The sequence below is a fragment of the Oncorhynchus mykiss genome, chromosome 14 (assembly GCF_057628025.1).
Source record: "Oncorhynchus mykiss isolate SJ-2025 chromosome 14, ASM5762802v1, whole genome shotgun sequence".
NCBI lineage: Eukaryota > Metazoa > Chordata > Actinopteri > Salmoniformes > Salmonidae > Oncorhynchus > Oncorhynchus mykiss.
In genome coordinates, this window is record NC_143035.1 from 10,167,501 (window position 1) to 10,189,250 (window position 21,750).

Genomic DNA, 21,750 nt, shown 5'->3' on the forward strand with positions numbered 1-21,750 from the left:
AGTATTCTTAACTATTGTGTGTGTGTTCTACTGAGGATGGGCCTCTGGGAGATAACACTGACAGAAGATTTAAAAAAGAGCATTCCAGAGCATGAGTTAATGTTTCTGTTCTATATGGTACCAGGGAGAGATGGTTCCAGTTTGGAGTCGGAGGGACAGACACTGGTCTCTATACAATGAAAACTGTTGACACAGCAGATACTGTCTGCTATGTATCATAGGTATCTTTCATACAGAACTTAACCTTGTGACCCATTCTATATGGGTTGAAAGGGGTGTATCTTGGCTATAAAAGACCTTTGTACTTTTGTCTCGGGGCTCTCAACGAGACCAGCCATCATTATCATAGAGCACTCAAAATCATTTCACTTTATGTGTGTGTGTTGTATTGACCTGCTCCTTATTAATAAGTGATTCAAGATTTAGTTTAAGTATAACTCTGACTTGTGTGATAAGTATGTCTCTCCTCATTTGATAGTAAAGAAATTAACCACCACAGTACTATGGTAACATAAGCACAGGGCACAACCACCCCACCCCACCCCAACGCGCTCGCTCGCGCACACACACACACACACACACACACACACACACACACACCTCTTATGCCCTCATCACTACCAGTGTACACCCATCATCTGTATGCCTGTAAACCTACACACACTCACATTCTTACATTAGCAGGCATACACACACTCATCACCTCCGCCACAACAAATCATGCTGCCAGCTGGGCTTGCACACCCACTCTAGCCACCTGGTGAGAGAGGCATGGCTGGGGCACAGATGGTAAACAACTGGGGACATCTGCTTGGAAACATGTCATGATGGTGGGAGTATTCTGCATGCACTGCGATGATGTAGTATTGACTATGCACTGCAAATGGGTTTGTGCCAGAAAGTAACAGGGAGAAATGAAGGAAGCAATATTTCTTGGAGGTAGTTCTTAATGATTGTGAGGTTAGGAAAGGGATTGAGACATTTGCTGCAAGCTGACCAATATGGAGCCCCTGTGTTCTACCAGGGAAAGCAGGAGAGGTTAGCACTGCTGTGAGAATGTGTGTTTGAGAGACTTACTGATGTGTACAGGAAGCCCTCGCTGTTCATGGCCAGGTAGAGCTTGGTCTGAACTCCCTGGATGGCCACCACTCGAAGCCCCACTGGAATGAGGTTGAATATGGCTGGGGAAGAGAATCAAGCTTGATTTATATAGCACATTTCTGACATGGAATGCAATGCTAAAACAAATAAAAACTGAAATATTTACTTCACAACGAACATAAAATTATTTTTAAAAAGAATAACAATTAAAAACTAAAATAATTAAAAAAAGCACCCTAAGGAAAAGCAAAGCTTTTTTAAGATATCTGTCACGGATCCCTCTGGAACTTTCATTACGCACACCTGGCCCCTATTCCCACTGATTGCATTTGTATATAATTGCCCTTTGGTTTCCATTGGTCAGTCGATTATTGTTCCAATGTCCGTTGGTGCATGTGAATACCTGTGCTGTGTGTTTTGGACTTTCGTGCCCTTGTGGATTGTGCAGATGATTACAGTCTCGTTCCGTGTGTTAATCATTGTGCACGTGGGTTATTTATTCGAGGTACTCCTCGCTCTTTTGTTTGGGTTTCAGCCCTGTGTTTTTTTATAGTATTTGTTTGGTCTTTGTCCCTGTGCCTTTACACGACACGTCGTAATTTGGGTACAATAAAAATAAAAATAAATATGCATTCCTGCGTCTGTCTCCCGAATCATTTATATCAGCGTGACAATATCTATTAAATATTGTCCACAGGACTCGAGGGACCTACTGGGAAAGAGAGAGTTACATTACATTTGTTGACAATCTTGTCAACAAATGGAGGGAAAAAGTCTAACTTGTGAAGAATATTGTAGGCACACTGTTTATCCACCAATGGATACTATTTAGCAAAATCATGTCTCAGTCATATATTTAGATGGAATACTGAGACTATGTTGTAAACCGCAGCAGGTAACACAGTGTCGCCATCATAGGAGCAGAGCTAATCTAAGTAGAAAACAATGTAAAGCTAAGACTCCTGCCCCCGCTATTCATGCCAACCACATCCTTTCACTCTACCCCAGTCCACTTAATAGAGTTAGCTACAGTAACGCTTAGCTTAGCAGGCTAAAGAGAGACCTCCCTCAGCCCGGCTCTGTCCTCATATGCCAAACCCGCTCCCACCTTTGTCCTACTGTCACCGAGCTAGCCAGGAACCTGACAATCTCCCCTGGCAACACTGCATTCGTATGCCAAGGGATAGAGAGGCAGCCCGCCACCACAGAGGACTGCACTTGAACTCCGGAAGAGAGGGAGTTTTCATAGCGTGAGCAGTGGGTGAGAGAGGCAAAAGAGGTAGTCTTAAAAAGGTTACACAATGCTTAAAACAAAAACTCTCTCCTCTTCTGTCCTGCCTGGCATTAATTGTGCACAGTGCTGCCATGCTGCCACAACCCTCTAGTAACAGAGAGCAGGGTCAATCTGTGCTATGGGATAGAGACGGGCACATCTCTGTGTGACGGGATTTAGACTCGGGATGGGAACTTTTTTACATCTTTATATTTTAATATCCGAAAGGATGTTAGTATTGAAATACTTGCGAGTGTATAATTTTTTCATTACGTGCGCCTCGGAAAAAGACATACCATATAGCCTCCACACGTTTCATACGAGTAGCTTATTGTTGTTGGGACTACAGTCAGAGACTCCATGATTAGCAACATGAAGTGGGAGATCTTTAATCAATGCAAAATGGAATTACACTTTTTTCTACTTGACATATACTGCACCAAACACCTTAGTTAGATGTAAAATTGTGCAACTAAAACAAAATTTGGCAAAAATCTCAATCATTACAGATTTCTTGAGTTATCTTAGATTTATTCTGAGGATTTTCAGGAAGTGAAATAGGCTTCCTTTTCTACAGTGTCTCATGGGGGACAAACATCGTTAACCAAACGTGGAATCGGTCAGGAAACACACCTCCAAGACTGAAATCACGTTTTTCTAATGAGCAACAGAAAAACACACGTGCCAATCGGCGTGTTCAGTGGCTCTTTAAACCTCCCTCTTTTTTTGTGTTCTAGGCAACCGCCCACAGGAAGTAATGCAGTCTGGAGGCACGGTGGATTTGCAGAGAGTTTGTAGCTGATACGTTTGGCGAGAGCACAACGTTAATGTGGTTGTTCTGAGAAAATAATATGGATGCCTGCCTGCTGGACTGTGTTGCTTCCTATACCCCTTTCGTTTTCTTTGGTTTGGTTTGCATGTTTGTTCTGCGATTTTAATTAGTGTGGTTTTTAAAGTCAAATAATGGACATAGAAGAACTGAGAAGTGAAGGCAAAGTAGGGGTAACTTGAAAACAAATATGGATTGATGCTATAAACTCAATTGAAATGATTTATAGAGAAAGTAATGACATAAAAATGAATGTATGAAAATAGATTTCTTTGTCCACCTCTATTTCACACTGCCTGGTCAACCCAGATTCTAAGAACCTGGTCAGTGCTCTACCATGTGACATAAACACTGTGCAGGTGGTACTTTAGGTTGATGCCATGAATACACCTCGATTTCTCCTCCTCTATTTCCTCCATATCTCTCCTCTCTTCCCTCCATCTCTCATCTCATCTCCTACCTTTATCTCTCCACCTTCCTCTCCTCCCTTCATCCTTCCCTCCCTGCCTCCCAGAGCTCCAGCAGACCCACCAGAGCCCTCCAACCTGAGCCACATCTGCTGCCTTCTACACAGAGATAACTGATCTGGGATCAGCTAGCTATGTTACTTACTGCTATTTTCAGAGTCTCTGTGTGGTGTAGCTGGCTTTCACATAGGTGGGCGTACACTTACTGTACATGATTGTGGTAGGAAGTACTTTGTGGATTGTATATGCATGTTAGTTTAGTTGATGTAGCTAAAGTGTTTTTTTTTGTGTGATGTTCCCTCTAAGCTGCGAGCGTGCGCAGGCGTGCAGTAGCCTGAGACTGCGGCACAGAGCTCAGAAGAAATATCAGCCCACTGAGAGAAGCACGAGATTGTACTTCACTTAACTTTCCAGAGTTTTCCCGATTAGTTAACACTATCAACGTTTCCCTTTACTTTGGCAATTGTGATCGAATCAACACAATATTAGCACCTTTCAACGCAACATACTGAAACAAAACGAACTATGCAAGAGATGTTGTAAGAGATGTTGACAGACTACATCGGAGTAGGATTCTATTGTGCACAACTCTACACAGACCAGTGTGGCATAACCAATCAGAGCTGCAGTAAGCCTATATGCAAATAGACCATTACAATATATGGATCTGTGCTATTTACTTTGAACTGGACTGTGTTTACAGCTGTGGTTGTGAGTAGATGTGCTTGTTTTGAGATAATAGCAAGAGCTTCATGTAGCCACGTGCACATTCTGTTCCTATCCTTTGCTAGTTAGTGAGTTATTAGCCTAGTTATAGATCATTTGTAGTCAGAAATAGGGGCGTGATTGCTTCCTACAAGAGCACAAAACATGTACATTTTTAGCCATATTTGAAAAGCAAGTTAGGTAAAGAGCTTTTTTTTTGCCTTAAAGGGGCAGTGTTGTATTTCGAGACAGGCTTGAATAAGCTAGGTAGCCAAAAGGCAGAAGGTAGCATAATTTGTCTGATTCTCTGTAATAATGGTATGGGAATAATAATGCATTTTCTTTTGTAAAGTGGTTTCTTGCATCAAACAACATAACATGTTTAGCCACTTACTTGTCTGAAGGACAAGTGAAGAAACAGGTTGATGTCAAGCCCTGCATGTTTTTTTTCAAAAGTCTCATGGAATGTATAGGCATTGCACACCACACATTGGCTGCTACTGTAGGCTGAATGATAGAACAGCTATTTCCATGTTAAAATGTTATGGGAAGCATTTTTCTCCATTATTTTTTATGATAAGCCACTCTGGTAGGCCAACATTATGGTCAAAAAGCCACAGTAGCCTACATGGCCACTGTTAAAGCTATAACTTAAAGCAGGTACAGCCTCAGTATTCACAGTAAACGCGCAATGGAAGTCGCACAGATTTTTCACAACCTTGAAGTTTGAGCTCAGCAGACCTGAAATTTGCTCAGTGCCCAAAACAATTAGAGGGAACATTGCTCATTGTATAGGTGACCCCATTCCTGCTACAGCTCATCTCCCTGCAGCACGAGGGGATCCTTCCACTTAGTAATACTCCCTCTTCCAGTCCCAATCTCTCTCTCTCTCGCTCTCTCTCTCTCTCTCTCTCTCTCTCTCATCTGACTACATGAATATATCCACTTAATGTGTTTCTCTCTCTCCTCTCTGTCCTTTTCTCTCTCTTTGTCTGTTCGCTGCGTGCTGAGACCCGTACCCACGACACAGACAAAGCTGCGGTAAACTTCATTTCAGGGGGATTACCAGCCAATCAGCCGCCAGGGATTTTTCGAGAGGCGAAACTCAATTACTTCTACCTCACATAACAACCGAGGTGCTAGAGAAGAGAGCGGGCCAGGGCTGAGTACCCGCACCACACACACATACAGAAAAACACGCACGCGCACACACAGACTCATTACCTCACCATGACCTCTAGCCTGTTCTCTGTCTTATCGTAACCACTGACGGACATGGCCATCAATATGACTCTTTTTGCTCTGTCATTGGTCGGCAGTGGCTGACACAGTGACAAACTTTCAGATTCCCACTGACCTTTAGGTTTGAAAATCCCATTTACAAAAACACACTAACCTGAGCATGAAGTACATGTTTCTAAGTCAGTGGGTTGTAACCTCCTTCAACATGAACATAAGCGAAAGAGACATGCTCGGTCCTCATAGGAGACTGTAACTACTTTATTTTTAAATACATTTTATTGTATTGTTCTACTTCAAACCTTCTGTTTCTGTACCGCATGTCCGAGAACCATTCTCCATAGGAGATGATCATGAAGGAACAAGGCAGTGCTACTGAACCCAGGCTCAACGGGCAGAGCTCAGATCATCAGCATTAACATTACTGTTCTGGTCTCAACGTACAGAGAAAGGGACCAACAGATTCAAATCTACCTGACGACACAGGCTTCGCCTCCCAAGCCCTGGTCATTAATTAGCCAATTAGATCGATGTGTGTGAATCTTGGCTGAAGGGTATAACCCGATTGATTGAGCAGTGTTCTTTGGCTGTTATTATACAAGATTAGGGTCTGTCTCTTTAACTCATTGTTGTGACAGTGAGGAGAAAGGGGTGGGTGAATTGCCTTTAAGAATGTCATGAATCAGAGTCCCTTTGGAAACAAATTAGTGTGCATGGGTGGTATTTAGCATAATGTTCAGATCATAAAGAGCTAAAAACTTGTGCTACAATGTATAAAAACATTGTTTTCATGTAGGAGGGATTTATTGACTCAACACTTGTTATTAATTTGCCTTTAATGAGGGCTGCCTGATTAGTAATATTATTTTGATATGTCGAATAATTCTATGGCTCAAAAATTGCCTGCTCAGGTAAAGCAAAAAAATTGGACTGCTCTGAATTTGGTAAACATCAACCAACACTGCTGTATATTCATAAGGGTGCTACCGCAGCAATGTTAGAAGACTTGTGGGTGTGCGTGCGTTTGAGTAGGTCCTCCCCACCATCACAAGACACCAGTAGCACCCAAGAGGACTATGCTGCCGTCACCATGGAGACAAGAGCACCCAGCGCCTAACAACTCTATTTTTGGACGGGTGCAAACGGCTTCCCTTTTCTCCCCTTCCTATTCGACCAGGCTCTATAATTTGTCTCTCCCAAATGTAACTGTTTTGGTTGGGAAAAGCATGCCAATTGTTACATAACTTATATCAATAGGTAACTGTTAATGGCTCTATCTCACTAGCACTACGAGAAAAGGGAGTGGATATGTGTTGTGCCTCCAGTGATTGTGTTGTGTTTGGTCTCTCTTCTATAAACCAGCTCTCTCCCTTCTATTTTATTCATATCTCCTTCATCTCTCCTCCCTCTCTCCTCCAGAGAAGGCAACATATTAAAACCAGACGATTACCGAGTCATTTATTGCTGCGGCTGACAGGCAGGCTGCACAGAAGGGGTGTTAATTTGTGGGATAGAAGTGTCATCTGGTTTAAGTGACTAATTTAATATAGTCGGGGCTAATTTACAGTCTCCCACAATGCGACAGTCGTTTAGTGTCGGGGTGATGGTGATGCAGGCAGCGGCAGGTACTGTATGACATCAGTGCCCTGACGACAAACCACATGGCGCCATCTGAGGCACGGGTGCCGAGCGGGAAGCTCCCGAGTCGCGCCAACTCAGTGAGGGCATGGCGCTCTGGGACTGGTAATAGTCTACCTAACACTCTGCCAAGGCAACTCTGGTAAAGCGGTTATCAAGACAGGGTAGGACTGTGTTCCTATAACAACAGCTGTCAGTAGGCAGGTTTCCATTGACCCAGGTTTACTTGACAAAAGCAACGTCGCCCAAAAAGCGTTGCAACACGTGTAATGGCAACGGCAGATATAGGAGACATTATCTAAAGATCGAAAACATTTTTTTTTAATCCGTTTGACAGGGATGGATTTTTATTTTGTCAAGCTTTCTTTATTGCGACAAAATTATAATCGAAACTTAAATGTATTGTTGAATAATGTTTAAGGTACACACGGGGCACAGGACGTCAACACGTAACTATAATGTTCCACTCTTCGAAATCTATTTTTCAACTAGAAAAATAATGTTTCTTTCCAGGATCCCTTTCCTGACTTTCAAGAATGGCTGAATTGTTTCGCCTTGTTTTTCTGGTTGGCTGGATACAGGTTTCACCAGCCAATTTTTCTGCAGGCTTTAGCGGGCTACTTGAGACATGACACCGATAGGTGGGAGGGCGTACAGGCTGTAACCTATTTATTAATGCAAATTGGGATAATTGGGTCATGGAAACACTTCAACCACTACATTTTTATTCGACACTGGGTTTTTGATTATTTTTTTATTTTTTTAGGTGTGATGTTGTTATGTCCATCTGTTTTTATCGACACAAGATTGTTAGATGGAAACACACCATAGCGGGAAATTATCTAATATATTTGTTCTATGCAAACTCTCTAAATATGGACAAAAAAATCTCTGGACAAGTTAATGGAAACATAGCTAGTGACCTCTTATCTTAATGTTTGTTTTTGTACTGAGAAGTGTCATAATAACCAAGTTTCCATCCAACCTTTCAAACAGCAAATTTGTCGGTAAACTTTCCAAATGTCAAAGCAAAATACGCAAGACAAGGTGGGATCTTTTTGCGTCTGTAAAAGTTATGTGAGAAATGGCGGTGGAAATGGCTTTTCGCGCAAATATTGATATAATAACCATCCTATGACGTAAACTTAGAGTGAAGCGATTATATGTTGTGTGGTCCTCCCATTACGACTCGGGAAAGCATGCAGTTTATTAGGCCACAGATAAATTAGGATGAACTTCACAGGGTTGTGAAAGTGCATGGCGATGAGCTTGATGCTCCTTTCCAATAAATATTGAGGGTCTTGTTCTGGTGACAGGATGATCCATGCCTGGCTGCAGTTTGACAAATAAAAATGATCTCGCCATTATCCATAATAATCTCATCACTGTATCTGAGAGCTGTTGGCTAGAGTGCACATGCCAGGACCAGAGTAGGCACATTGGCTATATAAAGCCATTTTCTTATTGACAAAACAACCAATAGAGTTAAAAATGCGATGGAAACCCATTTGACATAAATTCTTTATTCGGTACATGGGAATTTAACAGCACAAGTTATTCTTTACGTGCACTAAAACATCACGCACAGCCTTTAATCCATAACAAATTAATTTGATGGAAACACACCTCTTGTTTACTGTGCAGATTTGATCGTTTTTATGCAGATTTGAGAATATTCACATGAATATATGTCACCAATTGGATGGAGACCTACCTAATGACATAAAATTATTGGAAATCCAATACTGTTGCCAGCAATAACAGTCCTGGCATAACAGAGCATGAGCAGCTGTCAGTCAATAGTCACTATGTGGCAATCAGGATGAGTGCATCTCTAACAGCCTGCACAGAAAACAAAGGGATCCCATGCGCAGAGCCCTCAAATATCCATCCGTCTTGTCTATCTAATTTATATCTATCCACTTGCATTGGATTGTGTTTGGGCCTGTTGAATGCATGCTGTATTTTTTTAACTATCAATCTCTACTTTAATCTGCCCATAGAAAATCAGGGCACCCTGAGCAGTGGGATTAATGATAGTGAATTATCAATACTGTGTGGATTACAGAAAACCTGCTGTTACTAAAGGAGGTATGTAAGAGATTAAAAAAAGCCAATCAACTGTACTGAGGCCATAATACTATCAGTCTGCCTAAGCACAATCTAATGCTCCATATTATTGCCATCAACCACTTTCTTTGCTATTGTTCAGTTGAAATCTCAAAGGATTTGGAAAGCCTTAGGAATTCTAATTCCGATTAGGGATACAAATAGACTGAACTAAATAAGTATATCTGTATGAGCGAGCGAGGAGATACGCAGTAAATATCTGTAGCAAGGGAGAGATCTCAAATGTGATCCGAGCTAGAAAGAATGTCAGCAACGACTTAGTACAGTATGCAGTGTACAGATCAAAGCTGTGCTTCTTCTTTGAAACTGAATCAGCAAGGAAGTGTCTCCTTGATGTATTGTGTCGTAGCACTCTTTACTGTGTGTTGATGCACAGTAACTTCCCGTTGACAGTGTTTATATGTACAGAGAAACAGGATGGTGAGAAGATGGGCTAGTTAGATTGATAGGTTTGTATTAAATTTGACACCACCAAAAAATAAATAAAAGGAAGGAACTTGTCCAATAAGAAATGCTTGTTTTTCAGTTTGCGTTGCAAAATGTTTTGCTATGGTGTGCCCTAATGAATACACATCCCTGGTGGCACGGAGGAGAGGAGACTTACTGTAGCCATTGTCCTCCTCCTTCGTCCCGTCGATGGTGCCATCTGCTTGCAGCTGCAGGTGGAAGCCCTGTCGACTGTACAGCTTCGTCACGATCCCCTTCAACTGGGGTTCTGAGGGGAGGAGAGAGAGGGGGAGGGAAAACAGGGAGGGGAAGAGAGGGGGAGTGTGAGATTGGAAACAGGCTCTGATTTTGCATCAAAGTTGCATCAAGATGCTGATGTAAATTCTGTTATCAAGATGCTGATCTAAGTTCTGTTATCAAGATGCTGATGTAAATTCTGGTATCAAGATGCTGATGTAAATTCTGTTATCAAGATGCTGATGTAAATTCAGCTATCAAGATGCTGATGTAAATTCTGTTATCAAGATGCTGATGTAAGTTCTGTTATCAAGATGCTGATCTAAGTTCTGCTATCAAGATGCTGATGTAACTTCTGTTATCAAGATGCCTTATTTATGCCTTATTTACCCATCCACCAGCCATGTATCTTATAACAAGAGATCCTATCCTATAGAAGAAGCCTGGCACGCTAAGCTGTAGACTACAGTAACTAACCAGTCCCCCAGTTCTGCTCCCAATAGACCCAGCATAGCCACATTCTCAGCTCTCCAAAGGCTCAAGAGACCAGTGCAAACACATCCCTGCTGACATCTATAAGTTCTAGCCATGGATACTGGTGTATGAGCAAACAGTTCCTGACTAGAGAGACTACAAAGGAAGTATTGGTTTATTCCAAAGGGGAATGTGGCTACACCGGAGAGGACTAAAATAAGAATATGTGTTTAAGAGTTAGAGTAAATAATGATCTAGGATAAGCATTGCTTAAATGTCAACTGTCTATATGATGTTTGTGTGTTCCCTAGCAAAAATGCCATGTTTTAAGAATTGGGGTATGCATCTTTATTTTCTGGTGTAGTGGAAAATAATGTCTGTCTATCTATGCCATTGGTGCCCAGGACGACGATCCTCGATCGCAAACTTCTTTCTAGTAGACTGCATAAAAGTTCTCAAAATGTTTCCACTAAAAATATATATTTTGGCAATTCACAGCATTACCATCAAGTCTGCTTAAAAATAATGGGGTCCACAGTTCTGATGCACTGTATGTTTTGCTTACCGGTTACCTTCTTTCTCGAATATTACTACACAGACAAAATATTTTTTTTAACTGCTTGATTGACATCAAATTGGACGAACCCGCGGCACTATAGTTGCTAGATGTTTTTTCCCCAACTGTCGCTACCATAGCAACCGTCTGAAGTTAGTACGTTTACATTTCCACGCTTGCGAGACCTGTAACAGACCTGTAACAGAATATTATTTGTTGTTCCAGTGGTAGTTGTTTTTTTCAACTTTTTTTTCTATGAAGTTGCGGTGAACGTTTTTAATACATTATGACTGCTGGACCAAGCAGCAAGAAACCGAAAATCTACCACTTTCACAGTGAGTGGGAGGAAGATCATTTTTTCACCACAACAAATTCAAAATGTGTGTGTCCGATCTGCCATTCAAACGTAGCTCTTGCTAAGAAGGGAAATGTCGAGAGGCATTTCAAAACGGTTCACAAGAAATATGAAAGTGACTTTCCAGCTAAAAGTGAACTACGTATGAGAAAAGTAAAAGAGTTGAAGTCTCAACTAACTGCCCAGCAATCGATCGAAGGCCCAAATCAAAATCAAAGGCAGCCACAACTGCGTCATATACTAGCAAAGCACAATAAACCGAAATGGTAAAATAGACATTTTTAAATGCAGCAGAATCATTGTTTGATGATTTAAAAATAAATCAGAAATCATTTCCGCTGTTAAGAATGCTCAGCTATCCAGAAATACTGTTATACAGCGCTGTGAAATGATGGATGAGGATTTGAGGGAGCATCTTAAAAAAGACAAACGAGCGCATGTTCTTTTCACTTCGATTTGACGAGTCGACAGACGTGATCGACCCATCTCAGTTGTGCATTTTCATCAGAATGGTGTTTGAAGATATGACTGCCAAAGAGGAGCTGCTCAAAATCACATCGCTGAAAGGAAAAACTTGAGGGGGAGGACATTTTTGTGGCATTCAAGGACTCTATTAATAGCACTCAGTTACTCATTTACAAACTTGTGTCCTTAACTACAGACGGAGCACCAGCCATGACTGGGCGCATCAATGGACTCATCAAGTCAAAATACCGGTCCACTCTGGACACCTGCTTGAGGCTAGCAATCAGTAGGTATAACCCAGACTATGCAAAGCTTGCTGACAGCATGCAGTACAAATCATCCAATCAATATGGTGAAATTATATTTAATACTGCCGAGGGGGGTGGACCGCGTTAGAAAGTAGATCCTATGTAACTAAAGTCTTGGTACCCCTGGTCTATGCCATCGAAGTAAATGTTCCTGGACAACTTAGAGCACACTCTTAAAAAGTACAAATTCTACTAGCCAATTAGATTACCAATATCATTAGTTAATAAACCTGGAACTGGCGTGTTAATGATTACACAATCTTGACATTTTACTTTTTCCATGTCCCTGTCCCTAGAGGAGTGTCCTTTACTGTGGTTTACCACACATTTCATTCACCCATTCACCTGCCTTACCTTTCAATCCTGCCATTTCTACCCTCACAAAGGTTACCGCCTGGCCGATACACATGCTTTGACTATTTTTTTAGCACCGCTAGCTCCCTATTATCTGAACCTTTCAAGACCAATACAGGAGGAGGCTGACGTCCTTTTCAAAGGCAGGGTTTTTCACCAAAATGTCAGTCTATTTTTCCTAAGTAATCTGAGTGTGATGCTGTGTACTGTAGCCATCTGGTTTCATGTAATAAGGCATGTTCTTCAATGTTAGCATTGAATGCATATGTGGGGATTGGAGGAGGAGAATGCTTAGAAGACTTATTTATTTGAAAATGTCCATGCTACCTCCAAAACACACATCCACAAAGGTACAGTATGTATCAGAGACAGGGAAAGGCACCATAAGGTGAATTCAGTGCGCTGCCTTTTCTACCAGGAGACATGCTCAGGGACCTCCTCTCACACCCAAACACGCTAAAACCTCTGCTGCCGCTGAGGCTCCACATGTGTTACGTAAGCCACACACTGCCTGTCCTCGTCCCTTTCCGACTTCCCATCCCACCTCAGGGTGGGGATGAGGGGTGATGATAGAGGGTACTGGGTGGTATCATGGTGTGTGTCCAGTTCTGATGAAACACTGCAGGGTAGCTTAGCCCCGGCTCCGTAGCGACGCACCCTCCTCCACTCCCACCTCCCTAATGCACTTAGAAAACAGCCTGTGAACTTGATGGGAGAGGAATTAACTGGAGCTCGTTTAGGTCTGAAAGTACAGGGCTGAGTCACGCTCAACAAACCTTGGCGGTGCTCATTAACCAGGAGCCAGGTTCAAGTAGCCATGTAAACATCACAGAGAACCAGCCATACGGTAGGGCTGGGATCTAGCAAGGCTAATGTTAGGAGATGTTAGGAGCCCCATGATCAAAAGCCCAGCTAATGTTAGGAGATGTTAGAAGCTAATGGTCAAACGCAGACTGAGGTTTGTCTGACTATTGCGTGGCTCCCTGGCTGTGGCTAGGTGCTGTAAGCTGCAGTGGGTGCTAAGCCTTCATTACTATATTAATCGGGCCTCTGAGAAATAGACTGCATGGGCCACTCAGGGACTCTTAGAGCTCCCTTGGGATTCCTTATCTGTTTTCGGTTAGAGCACTGCTTTGAAGTACATCCACTATACTGCATTGGCTGTACAGGAAATGTCCCTGGATCCCCCCCCCCCTCCGTTTTAAAATCCCAAAATAGAAAGTGTAATACACAATGAAAATGTGTTAAACTTCAAATGCTGGGTGTTTACTGTACACCCTGTGTCCCATTATAGTACTTCAAATGCTGGGTGTTTACTGTACACCCTGTGTCCCATTATAGTACTTCAAATGCTGGGTGTTTACTGTACACCCTGTGTCCCATTATAGTACTTCAAATGCTGGGTGTTTACTGTACACCCTGTGTCCCATTATAGTACTTCAAATGCTGGGTGTTTACTGTACACCCTGTGTCCCATTATAGTACTTCAAATGCTGGGTGTTTACTGTACACCCTGTGTCCCATTATAGTACTTCAAATGCTGGGTGTTTACTGTACACCCTGTGTCCCATTATAGTACTTCAAATGCTGGGTGTTTACTGTACACCCTGTGTCCCATTATAGTACTTCAAATGCTGGGTGTTTACTGTACACCCTGTGTCCCATTATAGTACTTCAAATGCTGGGTGTTTACTGTACACCCTGTGTCCCATTATAGTACTTCAAATGCTGGGTGTTTACTGTACACCCTGTGTCCCATTATAGTACTTCAAAGCAATATATCTGCATAGCCCTTTAGAGGCTTTTTGAAGCTTGCTCATTGTGGATTCATCACAATAGACAGAAGAATGGTAATGATATGTAAAGACCACAAACCCAGTGGACTTTTGTTATGCATTAAACCTGCTTAGCTGGCTCCATTGTCCTGGTCCACCTGGGATTACATGAGCAGACATTGAGGTATGAAACACCAATATAGCATATCCTTTAGGTCAGGGATCATCAACTAGATTCAGCCACAGGCCGGTTGTTTCCTGAGCTGATGGTCAGGGGTCCGGAACATAATTACATATAATTTGTAGACTGCAAATTGACGGCAAGAAGCCCAAACAGGATATAATATTTTACTAATACATAAAAGACTGGAAAAACACCAGCAAATCAGCTCCAAGTGATTTTAATTTTGGAAATCTGTTCAAAATTATTCCCACACATAATAGAGAGACACGTGATCCTATACAAATGTATGCAAGGTTTAAAATAATTATGTCCAACAATTTAAAAAAAGACTAGAAAACTTGGGGGGCCAATTAAAATCAGTGGTGGCAGGCCGCCAGTTGGGGAATCCTGCCTTAGGTCGTTAAGTACAGTCTGAAATGTCATAAATCCAACTAAATGAACAAAAACACATATCTATAGGATACTTACTCACTGTCTTTGCTGGGCTCTAAAGGTTTATATATATCTCTCAAATCTAATAATTGTACTGTTATCCTATATAGCCACTTCGTTTGCCCAGTTCCCCTAATATTTGGTGCACAGAGCAGAGTTGGTGAAAGTGATGAAACAAAGAAATGGCAACAATAATCAAACATATGGATTTTGATTGTGATGGTCTAATGAAAGTATATCCAAACCAGACCTGGTCGCCTCCGTCTCCTCTTCTTGGAGCCGAAGAGTTTGACCCGAGAGAACATAGACAACCGACTGGGTTTGTTCTCGCATTGCTTTGTCTTATTCGGGCTGCTAACGCAGCGGCAGGCATTAGATTTCTCCCGCTCCCTCGCCTGCCTTTTCTGCCGAATAAGGGAGCTGGCTATCGCTGCAGCCATGGCCAGTTTGACGGGTTTCCCGAGGAAACTATAAAAAAATGTTTCGCCTCTACCTCTTCCTCCCGACCGTAGGACTTCTACTTTAAAATCTTACTCAAGGCGCAGTGGTCATCCAAATAGTCCTCAAATGCAAAGCGCAGTTATTATTCGTTAATTGTGCAAAAAACATGACATTCTGCATTTAAAAAATGCAGTCGGTGCATAAAAAAGTACCTCCACTCTTCTTCAAAATGCTGGCAATTATATGTTCTGTAAATGTATAATTTGTCTGATGGTTTTGTTGGGGGTAGCTTGGTAATGGTGCATCTTATCTCCGGAAAAAATAAGTTCCACTCTCATGCAGCACATATAGTTTACCAGAGCGCGAGGTATTGATCCTCCAACTGTGTCATTTCCTCAGCATCATAACTAAATACGCGCAGCATTGTTCCCCTAAAAAGCCGGTTTGAACCATCCCACAAAAGCATGGACCGTGCACATCAAGAGTGGCGCAGAGGCAGGTGGTCTTGAACGGCGCTAAATGCGCAGACAGAAAAACACCTGTTAGAGAACACAGAGAGAAACATTCCAATGCTGATGTTTTTTTCTCTTCTCTTTTTGGTAAATTAATCTCCCTCGTCACTGGCAAAACCCTGCTGGTACTAAACCTGTTTAATATGTAGCGACGGGTGAGGTGAGAGAGACTAGGTATTATGGAGATTCCGTTAGTTTTTCCTCTCTTGTTCAAGCGTGGTGACAATAGTTAATGAAATAAAGCTCTTCATTCAAATGCAGAATCAGACCCTAGTGCATGGTACAGTCTCGGCTATACTGCTGTGCTCTGAGGGAGCATACTACCCAGGCGCAGAACTGGCGTGGGGGCGTAAGATTCTGGTACCCTCTCTCACTCTGTCCCTTCATTTATTCAATAACCATTCAATGAGTATGCCAATTACGCCTAACCATTAAACATACGAAAGATTCATTAAAAAAGTTGTCATACAAAAGATTCATATATATTTTTCAGATGAAATGATATCACTTGCAGTAAATCACAGTCTACCCTAATTAATACAAAACACAGCTTCCTTATCATGCATTGTCAATATACAACTACAAAAGTACATTTTCTGAAGACAATTTGGTGTATTGCTACATTTTTTCAAGTACTTCTTGTTTTGAAATAAGTTATAGTAGTGGTAGTGACTGCAGTAGTAATGGTAGCGACGGGTTATATTGGCTGACTGGCTGATTGATTGATTGGATAGGAATGCCTGAACATGTGAACATTGTTTTGGTGTCTCTTAAAAGATTCAAGAGTTACCCTTGGTGGGTTATTTTTGCACATTTATATAGTTACAGTTGATACAAGTTATTTTAGAATTTGAAGTTAGAATAGCCTTAACCTGAGAATATTGGTTTGATATCTCTAGCTATTAAGGTTTAAAAGTTACTGTTGGTCAGTTATTTTCTGCAAATCAATGCAAATATATATAGTTAAAGTTGGTAAAGATTTTAAAGAATTGGCAGTTAGGATAGCCGGAACAAGTTAAAGTTAGTTTAGTGTCTCTAGCTTGAACGTTTCAAGAGTTAAAATTATTGTTGGTGGGTATTATATGTAAATGTATGCACATTAAGTAATACTTTGTGGTGCGGACCAAAGCTAGACCCTTGCTAATGCGAACCAGAGCTAGCTAGCTATGCCCAGGACCAAAGCTGGACCAGAGCTAGTGCAGACCAGAGCAGTAGTAGTGGTCAGTAATTGTGTTGTTGTGGTCAGTAATTGTGGTCAATAGTGTGGTTCAGTTGTTGTGTGGTCAGCAGTTGTGTGGTTGTGGTCAGTAGTTGTGGTCAGTAGTTGTGTGGTTGTGGTCAGTAGTTGGGTAGTTGTGCTCAGTTGTTGTGTTGTTGTGGACATTAGTTGTTTGTCTCAGTAGTTGTGGTCAGTAGTTGTGTGGCCGTGGTCAATAGTTGTGGTCAGTAGTTGTGGTCAGTAGTTATGGTCATTTGTTTTGGTCAGTCATTGTATTGTGGTCAGTAGTTGTGTGGTTGTGGTATGTAGTGGTCAGTAGTTGTGGTCAGTCCTTTTTAGGTTGTGGTCTGTAGTTGTGGACAGTAGTTGTGGGCAGTAGTTTTGTGGTTGTGGTCAGTAGTTGTAGTCAGTAGTTGTGTGTTTGTGGTCAGTAGTTGTGTGGTTGTGGTCAGTGGTTGTGTGGTTCAGTAGTTGTGTAGTCAGTAGTTGTGTGCTTTAGTAGTTGTGGTCAGTAGTTGTTTGATTCAGTAGGATGTGGTCAGTAGTTGTAGTCAGTAGTTGTGTGGTCAGTAGTTGTGTGGATTCAATAGTTGTGTGTTTGTGGTCAGTAGTTGTGTGTTTCTGGTCAGTAATTCTGGTCAGTAGTTGTGGTCATTAGTTGTGTGGTTGTGGTCAGTCATTGTAGTCAGTAGTTGTGGTCAGTATCTGTGTGGTTGTGGTTAGTAGCTGTGTGGTCAGTAGTTTTTTGTTTGTGGTCAGTCGTTTTGTGGTTAGTAGCTGTGTGGTCAGTAGTTTTTTGTTTGTGGTCAGTCGTTTTGTGGTTAGTAGATGTGTGGTTGTGGTTCAGTAGTTGTGTGGTCAGTAGTTGTGTGGTTCAGTAGTTGTGGTCAGTAGTCGAGTGGTTGTGGTCAGTATTTGTTTGGTTCAGTAGTTGTGTGGTCAGTAGTTGTGCGGTTGTGTAGTTGAGTGGTTCAGTAGTTGAGAGGTCAGTAGTTTTTTGTTTGTGGTTAGTAGCTGTGTGTTTCTGGTCAGTAGTTGTGGTCTGTAGTTGTGGTCAGTCGTTGTAGTCATTAGTTGTGTGCTTGTGGTCAGTAGATGTGTGCTTGTGTTTCAGTAGATGTGTGGTCAGTATTTGTGTGGTTCAGTAGTTGTGTGGTTCAGTAGTTGTGGTCAGTAGTTGTGTGGTTGTGGTCAGTAGTTGTGGTCAGTAGTTGTGTGGTTGTGGTCAGTAGTTGTGTGGTTAGTAGCTGTGTGGTTGTGGTCAGTTATGGTCAGTGGTTGTGGTCCGTAGTTGTGTGGTTGTGGTCAGTAATTGTGTGTTTGTGGTCAGTAGTTGTGTGGTTGTGGTTCAGTAGTTGTGTGGTTCAGTAGTTGTGTAGTCAGTAGCTGTGTGGTTGTGGTTCAGTAGTTGTGTGGTTCAGTAGTTGTCTAGTCAGTAGTTGTGTGTTTCAGTAGTTGTGTGCTTTAGTAGTTATGGTCAATAATTGTGTGGATGTGGTCAGTAGTTGTTTGGTTCAGTAGGATGTGGTCAGTAGTTGTAGTCAGTAGTTGTGTGGTCAGTAGTTGTGTGGATTCAGTAGTTGTGTGGTTCAGTAGTTGTGGTCAGTAGTTGTGTGGTTGTGGTCAGTAGTTGTGGTCAGTAGTTGTGTGGTTGTGGTCAGTAGTTGTGTGGTTCAGTAGTTGTGTAGTCAGTAGCTGTGTGGTTGTGGTTCAGTAGTTGTGTGGTTCAGTAGTTGTCTAGTCAGTAGTTGTGTGTTTCAGTAGTTGTGTGCTTTAGTAGTTATGGTCAATAATTGTGTGGATGTGGTCAGTAGTTGTTTGGTTCAGTAGGATGTGGTCAGTAGTTGTAGTCAGTAGTTGTGTGGTCAGTAGTTGTGTGGATTCAGTAGTTGTGTGGTTCAGTAGTTGTGGTCAGTAGTTGTGTGGTTGTGGTCAGTAGTTGTGGTCAGTAGTTGTGTGGTTGTGGTCAGTAGTTGTGTGGTTAGTAGCTGTGTGGTTGTGGTCAGTTATGGTCAGTGGTTGTGGTCCGTAGTTGTGTGGTTGTGGTCAGTAATTGTGTGTTTGTGGTCAGTAGTTGTGTGGTTGTGGTCAGTAGCTGTGTGGTTGTGGTTCAGTAGTTGTGTGGTTCAGTAGTTGTGTAGTCAGTAGCTGTGTGGTTGTGGTTCAGTAGTTGTGTGGTTCAGTAGTTGTCTAGTCAGTAGTTGTGTGTTTCAGTAGTTGTGTGCTTTAGTAGTTATGGTCAATAATTGTGTGGATGTGGTCAGTAGTTGTTTGGTTCAGTAGGATGTGGTCAGTAGTTGTAGTCAGTAGTTGTGTGGTCAGTAGTTGTGTGGATTCAGTAGTTGTGTGTTTTTGGTCAGTAGTTGTGTGTTTCTGGTCAGTAATTGTGGTCAGTAGTCGCGTGGTTGTGGTCAGTCGTTGTAGTCAGTAGTTGTGGTCAGTATCTGTGTGGTTGTGGTCAGTAGCTGTGGTTAGTAGCTGTGTGGTCAGTAGTTTTTTGTTTTTGTTTGGTTCAGTAGGTTGTGGTTCAGTAGTTGGGTTGTCAGTAGTTGTGTGGTTGTGTAGTTGAGAGGTCAGTAGTTTTTTGTTTGTGGTCAGTAGCTGTGTGTTTCTGGTCAGTAGTTGTGGTCTGTAGTTGTGGTCATTAGTTGTGTGCTTGTGGTCAGTAGATGTGTGCTTGTGGTTCAGTAGTTGTGTGGTCAGTATTTGTGTGGTTCCGTAGTTGTGTGGTTCAGTAGTTATGGTCAGTAGTTGTGGTTAGTAGTTGTGTGGTTGTGGTCAGTTATGGTCAGTGGTTGTGGTCAGTAGTTGTGGTTAGTAGTTGTGTGGTTGTGGTCAATAGTTGTGGTCAGTAGCTATGTGGTCAGTAGTTGTGTGGTTGTGGTCAGTCATTGTGATCAGTAATTGTGCAATTAACAATGGTTCCTGCAATAATTATAGCACTTTAAACCATGTGTATGAGATAAGAACGGGACCTGCAAGTGCAAGCTCCACTGCAGTACCTTGGACAACAACACTGACTGCTCCACTAGCCAGGCAGGACTGTGTGGAAGAGACCCAAACAAACATGACCATGGTGCTCAAGTGCGAGATACAGTGACCAATGACTTGGAGTGTGGGCAAAGCCCTGACAAAGTTGGAGATGGATTGGGCTATAACTCTGCCCCCGACACACTTGGTCAGGTGAAGAAAACCCTGAATGCAGCCACTGGCAGAAAACAACAACACTGGGTGATGGAATCAATTAGACTCGAGCAGAGACTGATCCATCAACAATATTCCACATCCTGTCTGTCTGTCCTTAGAGCAGGGCGAGGAGATGAGCGTTTGGCAACAACAGGAAGCTCGCACCCCCACATTTTTCACCAACGCGTTGCCATGGCAGTGTGGCCTCTGCCAGTTTGCCTTGCACTGAGGGGCACTTCAACTTCTGTTGATCTGGCATGATAGGTTATTTACAATGAAAAATATGAGGATGACAACGATGTTGAGGATAAACACGAGAGCAACTGAACACAGTCATCTACATTTTACTTGCCTACGTAAAATCATAAATCGCTCGCAACTCTTGTGAAACTGATAGGCTACTATTTTGGATGACAAGCGATCGAACAAACTCTCTCACGACAAGACAGTAGGCTATGACAGGACAGGAGTCATGTCCTGTTATTGCATCAACTGCAAGATCAAACGTCTGTATTGAGACAGCACCCCCTCACTGACAAGGCTACTGTCAACAACTCCCTGCAGAAACAGCAGTAGTCTACTTCTCCTCAGCCTCCCCTCCCTCTGTTTCCTCTCCGTGCTTCACATCGGAAATCAAAGCCTCCACATGGGCGCCACCTACAGTCCAGATCTGAAGCTGCCGTACACAAACTTTACATCTGATATGATTCACAGATCAATAGCGTTGTACATTAGGCTCTACTGCATACACTGCCACACACGGACACCAAAGACCATATTTAAAAAATACAAAGAAAAATGAGGACGAAACTGTTGCTTCAATTACAAAGAAATAGACTATTACCCAATCATCTCAATTAGGCATCTATATACAATCATAGAGGGAATAGACAATAATAAAAGCCGGTTTCTGGAAACACTCAAGGCTCCAGAGTATGCCGATAGCCGACATATTTAACAGTAAAAGGTACTGTAGGTTATAGGCTACATTTTCAAACTTGAACTACCATTAACATTAACCAGTGCGATCAAAATAGATCATCTTTCAACATCGTTAAAAAAACAAACATATTACCGATATATTTACTACCATTGATATGCACCAAAAAGTTACATTTTGAATTCTATGCATCAGTTTTTAGCAAGTATGCTATTATACATCCTAGGCTACACATCAACTAAATATAATAAGCGTTTGACCTCAAGACAAGTTCTGTATGATAGAGTTCTACAGCACTTCTATCGCCCAGGCCATCTTCCTTCAACACCATGGACAGCTCCAGCGCCAGGTTGTGCGCCTCTGTCAATAACACCCTTGTTCCGCCACAGATCATGCAGCAAAACACAAAGTAAATAGGATATTCGTATACTCGCGATATGGGGCATATTCCACATCAAGTACATCAGAAAGTAGGCTATGTCC

The 21,750-nt window shown here is 42.1% G+C and overlaps 1 protein-coding gene across 3 annotated transcripts in view; it reads right to left on the bottom strand.

Moving 5' to 3' along the window:
* The window catches only part of LOC110488756 (fibroblast growth factor 13), a 197,447-nt gene that overhangs the window by 25,507 nt on the left and 150,190 nt on the right, over positions 1–21,750 (bottom strand). For 2 of the 3 annotated variants that reach the window (XM_036942897.2, XM_036942900.2), the window contains 2 exons: positions 9,987–10,097; positions 1,078–1,181 (listed from right to left, as the gene is read on the bottom strand). In XM_036942897.2, coding sequence (XP_036798792.1) covers positions 1,078–1,181; positions 9,987–10,097 — 215 coding nt within the window. Of the gene's footprint in view, positions 1–1,077; positions 1,182–9,986; positions 10,098–15,219; positions 16,232–21,750 lie in introns of those variants that run through there. The other variant, XM_036942899.2, reaches the window with a different exon arrangement.